The sequence below is a fragment of the Chiloscyllium punctatum genome, chromosome 1 (genome assembly GCF_047496795.1).
Source record: "Chiloscyllium punctatum isolate Juve2018m chromosome 1, sChiPun1.3, whole genome shotgun sequence".
NCBI classification, from domain to species: Eukaryota; Metazoa; Chordata; class Chondrichthyes; order Orectolobiformes; family Hemiscylliidae; genus Chiloscyllium; species Chiloscyllium punctatum.
Genome location: NC_092739.1, coordinates 88,999,022 through 89,017,417, shown reverse-complemented (window position 1 = coordinate 89,017,417; position 18,396 = coordinate 88,999,022). Strand labels below are relative to the sequence as shown.

The 18,396-nt window shown below is 41.4% G+C and overlaps 1 protein-coding gene across 1 annotated transcript in view; it reads right to left on the bottom strand.

The window, feature by feature from the left end:
- Positions 1-1,613: 1,613 nt before the first annotated feature.
- LOC140477129 (melatonin receptor type 1A-like) overlaps positions 1,614-18,396 on the bottom strand; it is a 62,708-nt gene continuing 45,925 nt past the window's right edge. The window contains exon 2 of the mRNA XM_072570482.1: positions 1,614-2,655. Within this exon, the coding sequence (XP_072426583.1) occupies positions 1,787-2,655 (869 nt within the window). The 3' untranslated portion in view covers positions 1,614-1,786. The remainder of the gene's footprint in view (positions 2,656-18,396) is intronic.

Sequence of the window (18,396 nt, the reverse complement as noted above, 5' to 3'; positions counted from 1 at the left end):
CCTTTTCTTAGGGCTGTTACGGTGAACTTGTAGTATCTCTGAATCAGGAGGCCCAGATTCAAATTCCACTTGGTCCAGAAGTGCGGAATAATACCTCCTAACAGGTTAATTAGAAAAAATATCTTCCCATGTGCAACATTAAACTTAATCTATCCTTTAGGATGGACACCACTGCGACCACTGCACTTTGATTGTATCTGGTGGGTCTCCTTCCCATTGCACATACAGGAAACCTCTTCTCCTCCAGCAAGACCTCTGTTGCAGCAGCTGGAAAGCTCAGAGCTGCCCTACTTCCCTATTGAACCATTCCTCACTCTGACCCAGATTAATCACGAACAGTGTGATCTGATCCAACTACAATGCGCTGCTCCTTTAAGAGCAGCTGGCAAGCTTTAATGCCAAACAATAACCCTGATTGTGAGTCCAGCCAATTAGCAGAGTGGTTAACTGGCTGGAATTTTTTTCACCTAATCAAGCTGTTCAGAGATGTTGTTACATGTCTCTTGGGGCAGGTAGGACTTGAACCCAGGAATCCAGGTCGAGGAATAGGGACACTGCTCTTGAGCCACAAGAGGACCCATGCAGAGATTATTCCATTGTGAAGGTAACATGAAGCTGGTGTGCTGGCATCAATTAATCACAATTACAATCTCTAAGGCTTTTTTGAAGAGGCTTCCCAATTTAGCTTCCAACGGGATTTATTCCCATCTGACACAATATACTCACAAACCTATCAACTGATCAATTACTCTATCAAAATAATTGAATTGAATTGAACTGAATACTTCTGCCATAAATAGTACATACAGGATATGTTGGCCCATCAGCAATAATGCACTCTTGACTTTCAAAACCAGTTGCATTTCAGAAACATTTCATATAAATTTTTCATTACACTGAAGCCAAAACTTTCATATCAAACTTTATAAAAGCACTTTTGGTAAAACTAAAATCGTTTTTGTGTACAAGAATTGCATGCACCCTAACCAAATTAGACATTTCACTTTATAACTGACAACTCACTTTTTTAATGACTCTTCAAAAATACTTTATAATTTGCTAATGAAGTGACATTGGTCATTTCTCAAAATTGGTAAACATGCTAAAATACTTCCTTCTGTCACTTCAGAGTATGATAGTGCTTTACAACATAGTTTCAAATTTGATTGTGCACTTCAGACTCTGGACTGTTTACAACAGCGAGCCATTCTGATTTTCAAATCTATTTCAGTAAATATAATTTTTATCCAAGATATTTAATATGCAGTGGTCAAAATATGATTTCAGCTCACTGTTTCTTTCCAATCTCAAATATCCTGTAAGAGAACAAGGGTCCTGGATGCAAACTGTTAATTCTGATTTCAGATGCTGGCAGATCTGCTGAGTTTATCCAGCAATTTCTGTCTTGGTTTTAAACCTGTAAGAGAACTTACAGATAGATTAAATCTAAGTTAAGATACTTAAGTTCAACTGTTCACTTCTAGTTATGAAGTTTCCTATTCTCATTCCTAATTCTGTGAAGAATTCATCAATCATCTTAAAATAAATATTCTCTCTGTATATATTGTGACATAGATATGATTATAATCAAATGAAGTTTACTGTTTCCAAAAACATCAGTCACTTATGTACAATAGAAATGTATTGTTTTCATTAATTTGTGAAATAAATGCAACCATAGGTTTAACAATCATTGACAATATGTTTTGCTTTCCATCGATTCTGCATAATGTGCTTTTTTGTTTAAGATTCATTGGCTGGCACGTGGAGTGAATGCATAAACCATTCAGACAGAATCTACCTTCACTTGATTATTGTTTGTCATTACAGGAGAAGGTTTACTTTTATTTCTGTCAGGCACATCATTTGAACTCTCTGGGAAAAAAATCCTTGCGGTGCACAGAGAGATTATAATTCTTTTGTACTCTCTTCTGAAATTCTGATTCAAAAGTCCATAGATAATCGCATTAAGGCAGCTATTGAAATACGCCATGAAGTAACTCGCTACAAACAACCACTCTGGAATCCTTGGGGCAATTGTATCTGGGTTGACAGCCACGGCAAGACCAATAAAATTAAGGGGTGCCCAACAAACAGCGAAGAGTACAAAGACCACAAACATCATCACAAAGTTCCGCAAGTCGTGGGGCTTCAGCTTGGGTTTCATATCTGGCTTCACACGTCTTCTGACCTGAATGACGAGGACCCATATTCTCAAGTAGCAAAAGGTAACAATGGCAATGGGGAGGATGAAGTGAAAGAACACCACCGAGACAGTGTAGGCAGAACTCACCGACTGCACAAATGTACAAGAGTAGACTCGCTGGTCATATTGCAAAGATCCCACAAACAGGTTTGGGATGATTGCGATAAACGTCAGGATCCAGATGAGGATGACAAAACACAAGGAATTCTTGTCACTGTAGAGCTTGTCGTACTTCAGACTGTGACAGATGTAGCAATACCGATTGATGGCAATGCCAGTAATATTGAAAATTGATCCGATCACACTCAGACCCATCAGGAAGCCACTGATTTGGCAATGCATGTAGCCCAGATTCCAACCATTATGAAATATGGATGTCAAGACCATGGGGTATGGGTAGATTGCCACTATTAGATCTGCAACGGCTAGGCTGACAACAAATATATTTCCTGTTTAAGCAAAGAAAGAGAAAAAGAATGTTAAATACATATATTTACATATAAAGCACCATATTTACTTGTAAGGCAAATAATTATACATATTCATATTTGCACAAACAAGTATTATTTGTTGAAAATTAATTTAAATGTTAATGGTGAATGGTGTTGCACCATAAAATATAAGCTAAGAACGCTAAAACATTGATTTTATTCCGAAAACATAATTTTTGTGACCAGTTTCCCGACGACTTGCTGAAAAAATCTGGTTGTTTAGTCCAGGATTGGTTGTGACAGCACGTAATACTAGAACAAGAGTTCTCAGTCATATTATTAAGCTGGAAAGGGTGCAAAGAAGATTTAAAGGGACATTACTGAGACTGGAGTGTTTGAGTAATATGGAGAGGTTGGATAGGCTGGAACTTATTTCCCTGGAGTGTAGCAAGTTGAGAGGTGACCTTGCAGAGGTTTATAAAATCATGAGGGGCATGGATAGGTTGAATAGCCTAAGTCTTTTCCACAAGGCAAGGTAGTCAAAAACTAGGGGGCATAGTTTTAAGGTGTGAGAGGAAAGATTTAAAAGGGGCCTGAGCAACAACTTTATCATACAGAGGGTGATGTATATATGGAATATGCTGCCAGAGGAAGTGATAGAGGTGGGTACAATTGTAACATTTAAACTGGTAATTGGATAAGAAAGTTTTGAGGTTTATGGGCCAAACACAGGCAAATCATAGAATCCCTACAGGATGGAAGCAGGCCATTTAGCTCATCAAGTCCAAGCCAAAGAGCAACCCACCCAGGCCCCTACCCTATCCCCATTTTCCATGGCTAATTCACCTAGCCAGCATATCTCTGGATAGAATGAGAAATTTAGCTAAATGTACCTACCCTGCATTTGGACTCTAGGAGGAAACTCTCACAGACACTGGGAGAATGTGCAAATGCCACACAGACAGTTGCCCAAAAGTGGGATTGAACCTGGGTTCTTAGCACTGTGAGGCAGCAGCACTAAGCACTAAGCCAACACACCATGTGGGACTAGCTCAGTTTAGGAAACTTGGTTGGTGTGGACGAGCTGGGCCGAAGGATCTCTTTCCATACAGTATAACTCTATTAAGGCAATCCAGCTCCTTTGGTGTTTCCTATCTTCAATCAAGTAATGACTGACCTGAAGCTCGTCTTCATCTTTTCACTTTTGCTCAATACCTCATGATAGAGTTAATTAACAAAATCTTTCAAAATTAGCCTTTAAATTTCAACTGAGCCAGCATTCACATTCTTATGCACAGGTTATGGTAGAAAAGTTCCACTTCTGTGTGAATAAAATGCTTTTTGCTTTTACTTTTGAAAGACATTGTTATTATTACAAGAATATAAGATAAGGGAGCAATAACATTAGCTAGATTGCTGCATTAACACTTTTCCTCTCTATTTGTCATCTCTCTTACTTCCTTTTACTTCTTACATCTTTGTTTCTTACTGAAGTGGAACTCATGCCTGACAAATTTATTTGAATTCTTTGAGGAGTTAAAAAAAAGATATAGACAGGTTAAGAGAGTGGGCAAAATTTGGCAAATGGAATATGGGAGAATGCTAGGTTATGCATTTTGGCTGGAAGGATAGAGGAACTGAATATTATTTAAATGGAGAAAGACAGCAGAAAACTACAGAAGAGAGGGATTTGGCAGTCCTTGACTGTGAATCACGAAAAGGTAGTATCAAAGTTCGGCAGGTAATAGAGGTGTACAGCACAGAAACAGACCCTTCAGTCCAACTTGTCCATGCTGACTAGATATCCTAAATCAATCTAGTCCCATTTGCCAGCACTTAGCACAGATTTCTCTAAACCCTTCTTATTCATATACCCATTTAGATGCCTTTTAAATGTTGTAATTGTACTAGCCTCCACCACTTCCTCTGGGAACTCATTCCATACACGTATCACCCTCTGCATGAAAATGCTGCCCCTCATGTCCCTTTTATATCTTTCCCCTTTCACACTAAACCTATGCTCTCTAGCTCTGAACTCCCCCACCCCAGGGAAAAGAGCTTGTCTCTTTATCCTATCCATGTATCGCACGATTTTATAAACCTCTATAAGGTCACTCCTCAGCCTCCGTCACTCCAGGGAAAATAGCCCCAGCCTCTCCCTATAGCACAACCCCTCCAACCCTGGCAACATCTTCGTAAATCTGTTCTGAACTCTTTCAAGTTTCACAACATCCTTTCAAGAGGAAGGAGGCCAGAATTGCATGAAATATTCCAAAAGTGGCCTAACCAATGTCCTGTACAGCAGCAACATGATTCCCCCAACATCTATACTCAATGCGCTGGCCAATAAAGGAAAGCAATAAAGCAAAGGCATATGGAATATTGGTCTTTATTTCAAAGAGAGAGGAATATAAAAGTAGGAAGATCTTGCTAAAACTCTACAAGGTACTAATCAAAATATACCTGGAAAACTGTAAACAGCTTTAGGTTCCTTATCTAAGAAAAGATCTTTTGTTTTATTAATTCATTTTTGTAGGATATGGACATTGCTGGCTGGCCAGCAGTTATTACCGGTCCTTAGGTTGCCCATGAGAAGGTGGTGGTGAGCTGACTTCTTAAACCACTGCTGTCCACCTGCTGTGGAGGGAGATATAAAAACATATAAAAAGCCCAACTGGAACATAGGGCTGCTTTCTCATTGGACAGAGATGACTGGTATTGGTTTAACCTGAGGATCACCACACCTCAGGGGAGGGGAAAGGCTGAGAAGGAGATTCCTTCATGGTAACCTGGTGCAGATATTGAACAAGTGCTGTTAGTGTTACTCTGCATCACAAATCTTGGAGACCTTCTACAAATGTTGACTAGACTGAAGTCAGATATGGAAAGGCTGTCTTATGAGGAGAGGATGAGTAGGTTGGGCCTGTACTGACTGGAATTTAGAAGAATAAGAGGCTTATTGAAATGTCCAAGATTATTAGGGAACTTGACAAGGTAGGTGTTGAAAGATTGTTTCCACTTGTATGATAGTCTAGGACCAGAAGGCATAATCTCAGAATAAGGGTGCACAAATTTAAGATTTAGAAGATTAGGAGGAATTTCTTCTCTCAGCATATAATGAATCCCCATGAATTTTCTTTTCCGCAAAGAGCTATTGAGTTGGGCAAATAAGTCTATTCAAGGCTGAGATAGACACAGATCTTTAGTTAGTAAAGTGATCAAAGTTATAGTGAAAAGACAAGAACGTGGAGTCGATCAGAGATGCTTGCATTGAATGGTGAAACAGACTTGATGGGTTGAATGGCTTACAAGTGCTTCTATATCTTCTGGTTTTTGAGTTCCTTTAGCGTTCAAAACTTAATCAATCTCAATCTTGTGTATTTACTACGATTGAGCATCGACAGTCCCCTGCAGCACAGAATTGCAAAGATTCACCATGCATTGAGTGAAGAAATTTCTCTTCATCTTGTTTCTAAATATCTGACCCCTTAACCGAAGATTATGCTGTCTGGCTTTAGATTCTCCAGTGCTGGGAATCAGCCATTCAGCATCTACTCTTTCAAGGTCTCTAATAGCTTTTTTTGCATTTAATCAGCTTGATTCCAGTTTTATACAGTACAATGGCACAGAGAGGAAAGAGCAACAGCACACTGAGATAACTGTCATAAACCACTGAAATTTAGATAGCAGCCTCTTTTCTTCTTTTTATAATTACTTAATGGGATGCAGGTGTCACTGGTTGGGCCAGCATTTATTGTTCATCCCGGGTCCATCTTGAGGAGGTAGTGGTGAGCTACCAACTTAAAACTCTGAAGTCTATTTCATGTGGGTAGACAGACAATGTCATTAGGGAAAGAGTTCCAGATTTATGGCATGATATTCTGATTTTTTTTGTGTGTGAGTGCAGCTTGGAACTGTGGAAAATGTCAATCAGGGCTATCCCCTGATGGCTTGATGTAATCTCATCTCTGATCTCTCACCCTCATTTTTGTCAGTTCCCCATACCTGACTCAACCTCCTTGCTGTTCTCTAATTCCCTTCCCTCAGATCCCAGTCCTTGATCTCCTCTTCACTATCTTCATCTGACCAAAGGCAGCCTTCAAATTTTTAGAACATTTCAAACAATAACTGCTGGCACAAAAATCATAAGTAAAAATATTAAATTATGGTAAGCACAACCTTTATAAAGTAAAGGCAATGTCATTGGCAGAAGTCACATGATCTAATGTCATGTGATGAGGCATCAAATGCTTGGATATCATGTGGTTAGAATGCCATGTGATCAAACCTCCAGGAATATTCCAACCAGAAATAAAAACAGAAAATGCTGGAAAGAGTCAGCTTCTCTGGCAGCATCTGTGGAGAGAAACAGCGATAGCATTTAACTTGTAAATATCAAAGTCTTGTAAATTTAACACTGGCTGTCTTTCTCCACAAATGCTGCAACAGCACATTAACAATAAGAGCAGGAGTAAGCCATGCGCTCTTTGAATCTGATTGGAAGCCTGCTCTTCCATCATTGCACTGTTAGAGGTCTGTTGTGAAAAAGCATTACAGAATGCTTGAAATTTTTATAATGGATTTTGTGACATTCTATAACATAGCTTCCCTGTGCTTTTCCAAAATAGTACCACTAGGATTTTTTTAATACTCAATGGGAAGGGTAGTCAGGGTCTCAGTTTAATGGATCATACAAAAGCCAGCACCTCCATTAATGCAGGTTCCTTCAGAATTGCACTGGAGTATCAGCCTAGAAATTTTGTGCTTAATTCTCTGGAGTGGGAGGTGAAAGTCATATCAACTGAGCCAGAGCTGACAAAAAGCGCAATCTTTTCTCTGCTTCACGAAACAGCAGTTTTCATGCCATTAAGCAAAGTGCTTTGGTCCACTGACAGTCTTTTTTCTACATTTTTTTAAGAATTCTAAGTGCTTGAAAAATGTAGATGACACAGTTTATATTGAGGGATTCACTTTCTAGGCTCTATTTTAAGCTTAGCGAGTTTTGAGCTTTCATAGCCAACTGAAAATATTGGAACAGAGCATGCCATGCAGCCCCCTATACAAACCAGTTGTTGAACTATTTAAAAAATAATCATATACTGATACTGCTTTATATTTACAACTGCACATTCTCACATCTTCCATTGTATGCCAGGCCATGCTATTCACCAGTCCTTAGCTATATGCTATCTTTCAGCCCTCTCTATGTTACCACTATCCTTTTGCCAATGCCTGTAAAAGCCCAGCAACTTATCATTGTTCTATGAGGGGCCATTACTTTCAAATGATTCAAAAGAGTAGTCCTTATTTACAAGCACCAAAAGGTGAAGCAGGAGCTGCATTACAAACAAATTGGCATGTATGTGAGCAATATGTATTTTACAGTTAATGCGTAACCACTGTACCCAGCTCTCATCTACTGGGATCGGAAGTTAACTAAGGCCTGTTAGACTTGTAGTGCCCAAGACCGCTGTAATGTATCTGCAGTTCAAAATCCTCATTCTCCTTCTCCTCAGAAATCTAGTCACTCAAAAGCAGAGGGAATATGTGAGTTGTCAAGGATGTAGGAATCATAGCAGCTCTAGGGTCCCAGGTGCAAACATCTAAGAATTGGTACCAATGATCAGAAGGCACTCACACATTAATAGAATGGAAAACTTTTCTATTGATGAACTCTGCTGTATTTTGAGATGTCCATCTCAGCATTATGTGCACATATTCTATCACATGCTGTTCTTTGTCTAATCACTTCTATTTCTGTGTAATCTTCATGTCCTGTTCACAACTTACTTTTCTACCTATTCTTGTGTCATGAGCAATGACAGCAACCATACCTATTGTCCCTTCAAACAAGTCAATTAAAAAGATTATGAACTTTTTTCAGATTATAATCCACTTGCCAGATCTTTTCTAACTCACTTAACTTAGCTACATCTTTTTGAGGCCTCATTATGTCTTCTGTATAATTTACTTTCTTAGCCATCTTTTTGTCATCAGCAAATTTAACAACGATAACTTCGGTCTCGATGGTCAAGTGGTTTATATAAATTGTAAAAATGTTGAGCACCGATCCCTCCAACCACTTTACATTTTGCTAGCTAGATAAAGACTCATTCATGTTGTTTCTCTGTTCCCATTTAGGCAGCCAAACTTCTATCAATGTCAAAATATTATGCCTTATATTATGAGCATTTACTTGCCTAAATAACTGTTTATGTTACACATTATCAATGCCTTCTGGAAACATAAGTACGGAACTTAGAATCCCTACAGTGTGGAAACAGGCCCTTTGGCCCAGCAAGTCCACACTGACCCTCTGAAGAGTAACCCACCCCGAACCATTCCCTTATTTCTCTACATTCCCCCTGACTAATACACCTAACTTTTTGGACAATTTAGCATGGCCAATCCACCTAACCTGCACATCTTTGGATTGTGGGAGGAAACCAGAGCACCCAGAGGAAACCCACACAGACATGGGGAGGATGTGCAAACTCCACACAGACAGTTTCCTGAGGCTGGAATCTAACCGGGGTCCCTGGTACTGTGAGGCTCCACCTCCATCACTTAGTCCCTCCTTATCCACAGCACAAGTTACATCCTCAAATAAGTTGGTTAAATATGATTTCCATTTCATGAAACCATGTTGACTCTGTCTGAATACCTTGAAATTTTCTAAGTGCGTTGCTACATCTTTTGTAATAATTTCCAAAATCTCCATTGCTTTGATATCTTCTCAGAAACAAGTAGATACAGGAAAATGTTTAAGGTATAGATAAAGAATATAAAAAATTAATTGATCCATCATTTCAAAATGGCTCACACACCTCCCCAAAGCAAGTATAAACAGCACAGGTTCAGTGAGGACTTTAGTGAGCAGATCTTTATGAAGAAGGTGCACTTCAATGAAGGAGCAATAGGAAGCTGTGCCAGTGCATCTATGAAATCCACCAGTGCACATTGTCAATAACCAGTGTTTTTTGTAATATTAGAGTGGTTGCAGTGTGGCATTTGTTTGCCATGTGACTGACACTTCAGTAGAGATCTGAGAATTTTATATCACAAGTTGCTGCTGCTGTTCTTGCTATTCATGTGAATTTAGAAGTTTGTCACAATTAAATTGTGGTCTTCTCATGCTATAATTTGCAGCTCTTCAGCTATCCTGGTTATACCTCCTGACTGAAGACCTTTCACAATTGTGAGACGACACTGCAATGGGCCAAATGACTTCCTCCTGTGCTGTAACAATTCAGTGAATCTATGAATCTGTATCACACAAAAAAAAACAGTTACTATGGTAACTCAGTAACCAGTTTAGCATGACAAACTGCTGTGGAAGCTTAACTTTATGACATGATTATAGTTTGAAGGGTTTCATTAATACAAGGTAAAATTAAGTAATGTGGAGATGAAAATGAGGCTTCCTCTGAGATCTGCCTGCGGAACAATCAACATGACCTCTTGCTAAATCATATAGAGACAAACCCATGTGACTTGCTTCTTGTGAAACAGAACCACAAATTCAAACTCTTCCAATATTAGGTGCAAATTTTAAAATATTGACTCAAAGGAAGAGGCAGTGAGAATCACATTTGATAAAACATAAGTTAAGTGAAGGAGTTCTAATGAAGAATCACCAGACTCAAAACGTTAACTCTGCTTTCTTCCCATCAGATGCTGTCAGACCTATTGAGTTTCTTCAAGAATTTCTGTTTTTGCTTCAGATCTTCAGCATCGGTAGTTCTTTGCTTTATTTAATTGAAGAAAACTTTGTTTCAAAAGATGCTGGAATATTCACTCAGGTAAAGCAGGAAGAGGGCTCCTGTTAGAGAAAGGAAAGAGCACTGGACTTCAATCAAAGTCTTGCCTAATGCACAAATGTGAAATGAACTTTTCTATTGTTCAGAAGTTAATTAGGACACCATTCCTGTAGTTTGGTGTATCAGTTGTCTACTGATTAATGGTAGTCTATGCCAATTTTAATTTGCTTGTTTCAGTGAAAATCCTATAATATGAAATCTTGTGTGACCATTTGAATTAGTCACTGGAAATTCGCATCTCTTTTTAAGTTTTTGATCTCAATAGAAATCTTAACTAAACACTTATATTGTCCTGTTAATTCCCCAATCTTTTGCTACACTTTAATATTCAACTCCTTCTGCCTAAAATACTGTTTCCTTTTAACACGGCAGAAGTGCTAGAAAACTGGCAAAGGAAGTTGATACATGCTGACCCCATAACCCTAGAGAGATACAAATTCACATTAAATCAGTGAGTACAAGTCTAGCCTTTGTGTTGCAAACCTTGTGGTATTATCGGGCACAGAGAAACATCGGAGCATGGGTAGGCCATTCTGCAGCTTTAGCCTGTTCCAACATTCAGTGAGCTCATGTCTGATCTGTGGCCTAATTCCATATACCTGCCTTTAGCCCATATCCATAAATACTTTTGCTGAACAAAAAAAAATCTGTATCTCAGCTTTAAAGTTAACAACCGATCTAGCATCAACTGCCAGTCGTGGAAATGTTTCAAAAATCTACCTTCATGTGTCGAAGTGCTCCTTAAAATCTCTACTGAATGGTCTGGCTGTAATTCTCAGACAATGCACCCTTTTTCGAGAATCCCCATCCAGAGGCAATAGTTTATCTTTATTTGATTTGATGTAATTATAGTCATGTGTACCAAACTACAGCGAAAAGCTTTTTTACAAGCAGTACAGGCAGATCATAGTAAGCAAGGACATAGAGGTCACAGGGTGAGAAAAAATACTTGCACAGAGGCATACAGGTTACACTGCACAGAGTGTGCACTAGGCAAGATTAACATTAGCAAGATAAGTTAGAGAGTCCATTCATCAGTCTAATAATGGCTGGGAAGTCACTGTTCCTGAACCTGTTGTTGCACTTGTTCAAGCTTTCTAACCTGTCTTCAATCAAACCACATCTTAACCTTCTAAATTCTAATGAAAACAAGCCTAATTTGTGTAATCTCTCCTTATAACTTTATATTCTCCCCATGTCCCTTAATTCCTTGCAAGATCAAGAATTTGTCAATCTCTGCCTTGAAGACATTTAACGCCCCGGCCTCCACTGCACTCTGTGGCAATGAATTCCACAGACCACCACTCTCTGGCTGAAGAAATGTCTCCTCATTTCCGTTCTAATGACCTCCTCTAATTCTAAGGCTGTGCCCATGGGTCCTAGTCTCCCCGCCTAACAGAAACAATTTCCGAGCATCCACCCTTTCTAAACCATGCATTATCTTGTAATTTTCTATTAGATCTCCCCTCAACCTTTAAAACTCTAATGAATACAATCCCAGGATCCACAGACATTCATCGTATGTTAGGCCTACCATTCCAGGGATCATCCATGTGAATCTCGGCTGGACACGCTCCAGTGCCAGTATGTGGATGTAAGTTTGCTCGCTGAGCTTGGAGGTTCATTTCCAGACATCTCGTTACCTTCCTAGGTAACATCTTCAGTGGGCTTCAGGTGAAGCAATGCTGAAAATTCCGGCTTTCGATTTATATATTTGGGTTTCTTTGGGTTGGTGATGTCACTTCCTGTGGTGAAATCACTTCCTGTTCCTTTTTTCAGGGGGTGGTAGATGGGGTCTAACTCAATGTGTTTGTTGATAAAGTTCCAGTTGGAATGCCATGCTTCTAGGAATTCTTGTGTGTTTCTTTGTTTGGCTTGTTCTAGGATAGATGTGTTGTCCCAGTCGAAATGGTGTCCTTCCTCATCCGTATGTGAGGATACTAGTGAGAGAGGATCATGTCTTTTTGTGGCTAGTTGATGTTCATGTATCCTGGTGGCTAGTTTCCTGCCTGTTTGTCCAATGTAGTGTTAGTTACAGTTCTTGCACGGTATTTTGTAAATGACGTTAGTTTTGCCCATTGTCTCTATAGGGTCTTTCAAGTTCATTAGCTGCTGTTTGAGTGTGTTGGTGGGTTTGTGGGCTACCATGATGCCAAGGGGTCGGAGTACTATTTAATATATAATATATATTAATATATACAGTGAACAGCTGCGGCCCCAACACTGAACCCTGTGGGATACCACTTGTCACCAGCTGCCATTCCAAAAAAGAACCTTTAATCTCAACTCGCAGTCTTCTGTCAGGCAGCCAATCCCCAATCCATGCCAGTAGCTCACCTCAAATACCATGGGCCCTCACCTTACCCAGCAGCCTCCCGCGAGGCACCTTATCAAAGGCCTTTTGGAAGACTAGATAAATAAGACCCACTGGGTTTCCCTGGTCTAACCTACTTGTTACCTCTTCAAAGAATTCTAACAGGCTTTTCAGGCACGGCATCCCCATACTAAATCCATGCTGACTTGTTCTAAGCTGACTTTGCCCTTCCAAGAATTCAGAAATCTCATCCTTAATGATGGATTCTAAAAATTTTACCAACCGGATTTAGGCTAATTGGCCTACAATTTTCCATCTTTTGTTTTGATCCTTTCCTGAACAAGGGGGTTTTAACAGGGATTTTCCAATCATCTGGGACTTTTCCTGACTTCAGTGATTTTTTAAAGATTACAACCAGCACCCCGCTATTTCTTCAGCCACCTCCCTCAGAACTCTTGGATGTAGCCCTTCGGGGCCAGGAGGTTTATCAATTTTTAGATCTTATAGCTTTTCTAGTACTTTCTCTTTTGTAATGGCTAATTGACTCTCCTTATTGTTGGGATATTACTCCTGTCTTCCACTGTGAAGACTGACACAAAGTACTTATTACGTTCTTCAGGTATTTCCTTATCTCCCATCACTAGCCTGCCTGCATCAATTTGGGGTGCCCCAATGTCTACTTCTGCCTCTCGTTTGTTTCTTATGTATTGAAAGAAATTTCTACTATCATTTCTAATATTACTGGTTAGCTTATCTTCATATTTGATCCTCTCCTTCCTTATTTCTCTCTTTGTTTTTTTTTGTTTTTGTAGTCTTCCCAATCTTCTGATTTCACAGTGCTCTTGGTCACTTTATGGCTCTCTCTTTTTCTTTGATACGTTTCCTGAATTCATTTGTCAGCCATGGCTGTATAATCTCACCCTAGCCCCCGCCCCCTCCACCAGATAATCTTTCTTTTCTTTGGGATGAACCTCTGTGCTGTGTCCTCAATTTCACCCAGGAACTCCTGTCATTGTTGCTCTACTGTCTTCCCCGCTAGGCTCTGCTTCCAGTTTGATTTTTGTCAGTTCCTCTCTCATGCCCCTGCAATTACCTTTGTTTGACTGTAACACCATTACATCTGATTTTGCCTTCTCTCTTTCAAATTGCAGACTGAACTCTACCATATTATGATCGCTGCCTCCTAAATGTTCCCTTACTTTAAGATCTTTCATAAACTCTGGCTCATTACATAGCACTAAGTCCAGAATAGCCTGCTCCCTTGTGGGGTCCATCAGAAGCTGTTCCAAAAAGCGATCCTGAAAGCATTCCGCGATTTCCCTTTCTTTGGATCTACTGGCAATAGTTGGATGCAAGATGGCACCGGATATGGTCAACTCCCTTGCAAGCTCCTGCGTGCGGATCTAAGTTTCCTATTTCTACACTCTTTAAACTTAATAGCATACTTTTAAAAATTACTAATAAATATATTTTATCTAAACTCACAGGTTTGAAGCTCCTCTGATCCTCAAAGCCAGTTTACTGGATGAAGGCAGCAGACCATGCGGTGCCCATGACCCATCCAACCACCCCACCAGGTCAGCCAGGTGCAACCTAGGCGAGCCCCAGGCTTGGGCCTGCTGGAAAATGGAGGGACTTGAGAGACCTGCCCCAGGAAGGAGAACCGACATGAAACACTCCTGGCCCCATAAGACATCTGCCGGACATGAAATCTATCAGAACGTACCTGGAGAGCAGCCCAAACACCTCTCCAAAACAATGTGGTTGGACCTGGAGCAGCAAATCGGCAGCAACTGAAACTAGGAACTTCTCCACTGGGTCCTAAGCAAACGCCATCCAGTAAAAAAAACTACACAGTAAATTACCTGCTACACTGGGTCCAAAGCAGACTCTCTGCAAAAATACACTCAACTGCAACCTACCTGCTCCACAGGGTCCTAGGAAGGATCACCTAACTGTCACAATCCACTCCACCAGACCACCAGACCACTCAAATATAAGAAACCTGTGAAGAAGCGAGGTAAGCATGCTGGCTTGCTAGTAAGACTGAGACTATGTGGTTTTGAGGCACCCCCCCCTCCCCCCTTCCTAGCTTACTCCTAGCAAACGTACAATCGCTGCAGCACAAGATGGACGAACTCAGATCACGGCTCAGCTTCCACCGTGAACTGTGAGACTGCTGTGCACTCTGCTTCACAGAACCTGGCTCAACCCATCCATTCACAACTGCGCACTTCAGGCTGATGGGTTTTTTATCCATCGTATGGACCATACAGCGTCCTCAGGTAAGACAAAGGGTGGAGGGGTTTGCTTTTTTATCAACAAGTTGTGGTGCATGGACATTGCAATCTGGGCAGCCATTGGTCCCCAAAACTTTGAATTCCTCACCATCAAGTGCCGCCCCTTCAATCTGCCACGGGAATTTACTGCTGCTATACTAAATGCTATGTACGTACCGCCACAAGCAAAGGTTGAGGAAGCTCTGGATGTGCTGTACTCTACCACTAACACCCTGGAGACGGAACATCCCGAGGCCCTGTTTATTGTGACTGGCGACTTCAATCAAGCCAATCTAAGGAAGGTGTTTCCCAAGTACCACCAGAACATTACCTGCTCCACCAGGGACTCGAACATTTTAGACCACTGCTACACCACTGTGAATGCCTACAGCTCCATCTCCCACTCTCATTTCAGGAAGTCCGACCACAATGCCGTGCTTCTTCTCCCAACTTATAGGCAAAAGCTCAAGCAGGAGACCCACTCGCAGATACAGGCCCAGTGCTGGTTGGAGGAGGCAGAGGATCAACTCCGGTGCTGTCTGGAGTTGGCTGATTGGCTGTATTCAAACAGTCCACAGGTACCTTGGATAGGTACGCTACCGTCACAGACTTTATCAGCAAGTGTGTGGAGGACTGCAGACTGAGGAAGCCAATCCGGGGGTTCCCCAACAGGAAACCCTGGATGAATCAGGACATACAGAACCTGCTAAAAAACAGGTGTGAGGCCTTCAGATCAGGAGACCCACTCAAATATAAGGAATCCAGGTATGACCTTCGCAGAACCATTAAGACAGCCAAGGACCAATACTGATCCAAACTAAAGACCCAGACAGACACCAGCGACTATGGCAAGGACTGAATGACATCACAGATTCTAAAAAGAGGCAGACCATGACATATCCCTCCCAAACATCTCAACGCCTTTTATTCTTGTTTTGAGCTGAATTTTGGCGGAGAGATAACATCTATTCTGACAAGTCCTGATGAACCTACCCCAACAATCACTGCATCAGAAGTCAGATCAGTTTTCCTTGTGTGAATTCAAGGAAAGCGATGGGACCAGATAGAGTACCAGGCCGTGTACTCAGAGCGTGCACAGATCAACTGGCAGAGGTCTCCTCGGACATCTTCAATTTGTCCGTGCAGCAGGCCACTGTCCCTGCCTGTTTCAAGAGGACCAACATCATCCCTGTGCCTAAGAACGTTCACGCAGCATGTCTCAATGACTACTGCCCAGTGGCCCTAACTTCGGTGGTCATGAAGTGCTTTGAAAAGTTGGTCATGGCATTAATCAGCTCCAGTCTCCCCACTACTCTTGACCCACTCCAATTTGCCTATCGGACCAAGAGATCCACGTCAGATGGAATATCACTTGCCATTCACTCCTCCCTAGAACATCTTGACACCAAGAACAGCTACGTAAGAATTCTACTCATTGACTACAGTTCAGCCTTCAACACTCGTATCCCCTCAAGACTGATTACTAAACTTAGTGACCTTGGACTAAATTCCACTCTCTGCAACTGGATCCTCAGTTTCCTGATCCACAGGCCACAATCAGTGAAGACTGGGGACAATATTTCATCTTCGCTAACACTCAGCACTGGACCTCCCCAGGGATGCATATTCAACCCCCTACTGTACTCACTGTACACCCATGACTACATCGCCAAATACCAGACGAATGCCATTTACAGGTTCACTGATGACACCACTATAGTTGGTCGAATCTCAGAAGGCAATGAAACAGACTAGAGACGGGAGGTGGTAAGAGAAAGACCTGGAAAAATGGTGCACTGAGAACAACTAGCTCTCAATGCCGGCAAAACCAAGGAACTCATTATTGACATTCAGCGGGATGTTATTCATGTATCCCTACACATTAATAGCACAGAGGTGGAATGAGTGGAGAGTGTCGAGCTCCTGGGAGTGGTCATCCACAACAAGCTTTTTTGGACTCTTCAGACACAGTTACAGAGAGTGGTGAACTCAGCCCGAACAATCACAAAGGCCAACCTCCCATCTGTAGGATCCATCTACCAGGCCCACTGCCAAGGAAAGGCCTCCAGCATTCTCAAAGATCCATCCCACCCTGGCAATGTTTTTCTACAACCTCTACCATTGGGGAGCAGGTACAGAAACCTGAACACATGCACCAGCCAGTTTCGTAACAGTTTTTACCCTACTGTTGTTAGAAAACTGAATGAACTCACAAACGTGCGTGTACCTGTGTTTTTGTTTTTGCTGCTGTTTGCTGCTGTTTACCTATTACTTACTTATCTTTGCTACTTAACTATGTGATTTGCAAGTATTCCTCGCAAGACAAAGTTTTTCAGTGTGCCTTGGTACACGTGACAATAAGTTCAATTCAATTCAATTCAACATTCACCCAGTCCACCTGCATATTGAGGTCCCCTATGAACACTTTGACCTTGCCTTTCTGACATGCCCTATCTAGTTCCTGGTACATCTTGCGCCCCTGGTCCTGACCACTGCTGGGAGGTCTGAACATAACACCTGTTGTGGCTTTTTTGCCTTTGTGGTTCCTCAACTCCACCCACACAGAGTCCACACTGACCCTATGTCATTCAAAGCCACAGATTAAAATTCATTCTTAACTAACAAGGCAACCCCACCTCCCCTGCCCACCTCTCCGTCTTTTCAATAAGTTGTAAATCCTTAAAGTGCCAGTCCTGAACCCCCTGAAATCATGTCTCTGTGATGCCTATCACATTATAATCATTCACGATGATTTATGCCGTTAATTCATCTACTTTGTTGTGAATACTACGAGCATTCAGGTAAAATGCCTTAATGCTAATTTTCTTATCCTCATGATTTCCAACATCTCTGGTGGTATGTCCTAAGTTATCCTTCCTTTTTGCTTTATTCCTAGTTTTCCTTGAACTTAAACACTACACACATGCTAACCTGCCGCTTATTTTTAGATTACAGTGTGGAAACAGGCCCTTCGGCCCAACAAGTCCACACGGACCCTCCAAAGAGCAACCCACCCAGACCCAGTCCCCTATATTTACCCCTTCACCTAATGCTACGGGTAATTCAGCATGGCCAATTCACCTAACCTGCACATCTTTAGACTGTGGGAGGAAACCGGAGCACCCGGAGGAAACCTATGATAACACACGGGGAGAATGTGCAAACTCCACACAGACAGTTGCCCAAGGCAGGAGTTGAACCCGGGTTCCTGTGAGGCAGCAGTGCTAACCACTGTGCCACCGTTCTACTTGACTCCATACTCCCTGTCGCTTTCCCTTTCCTAAGGTGTGGTGTCCAAATCTGCTCATAGTACTCCAAGACAGTTCTAACTAGGGTATTGTCTTGC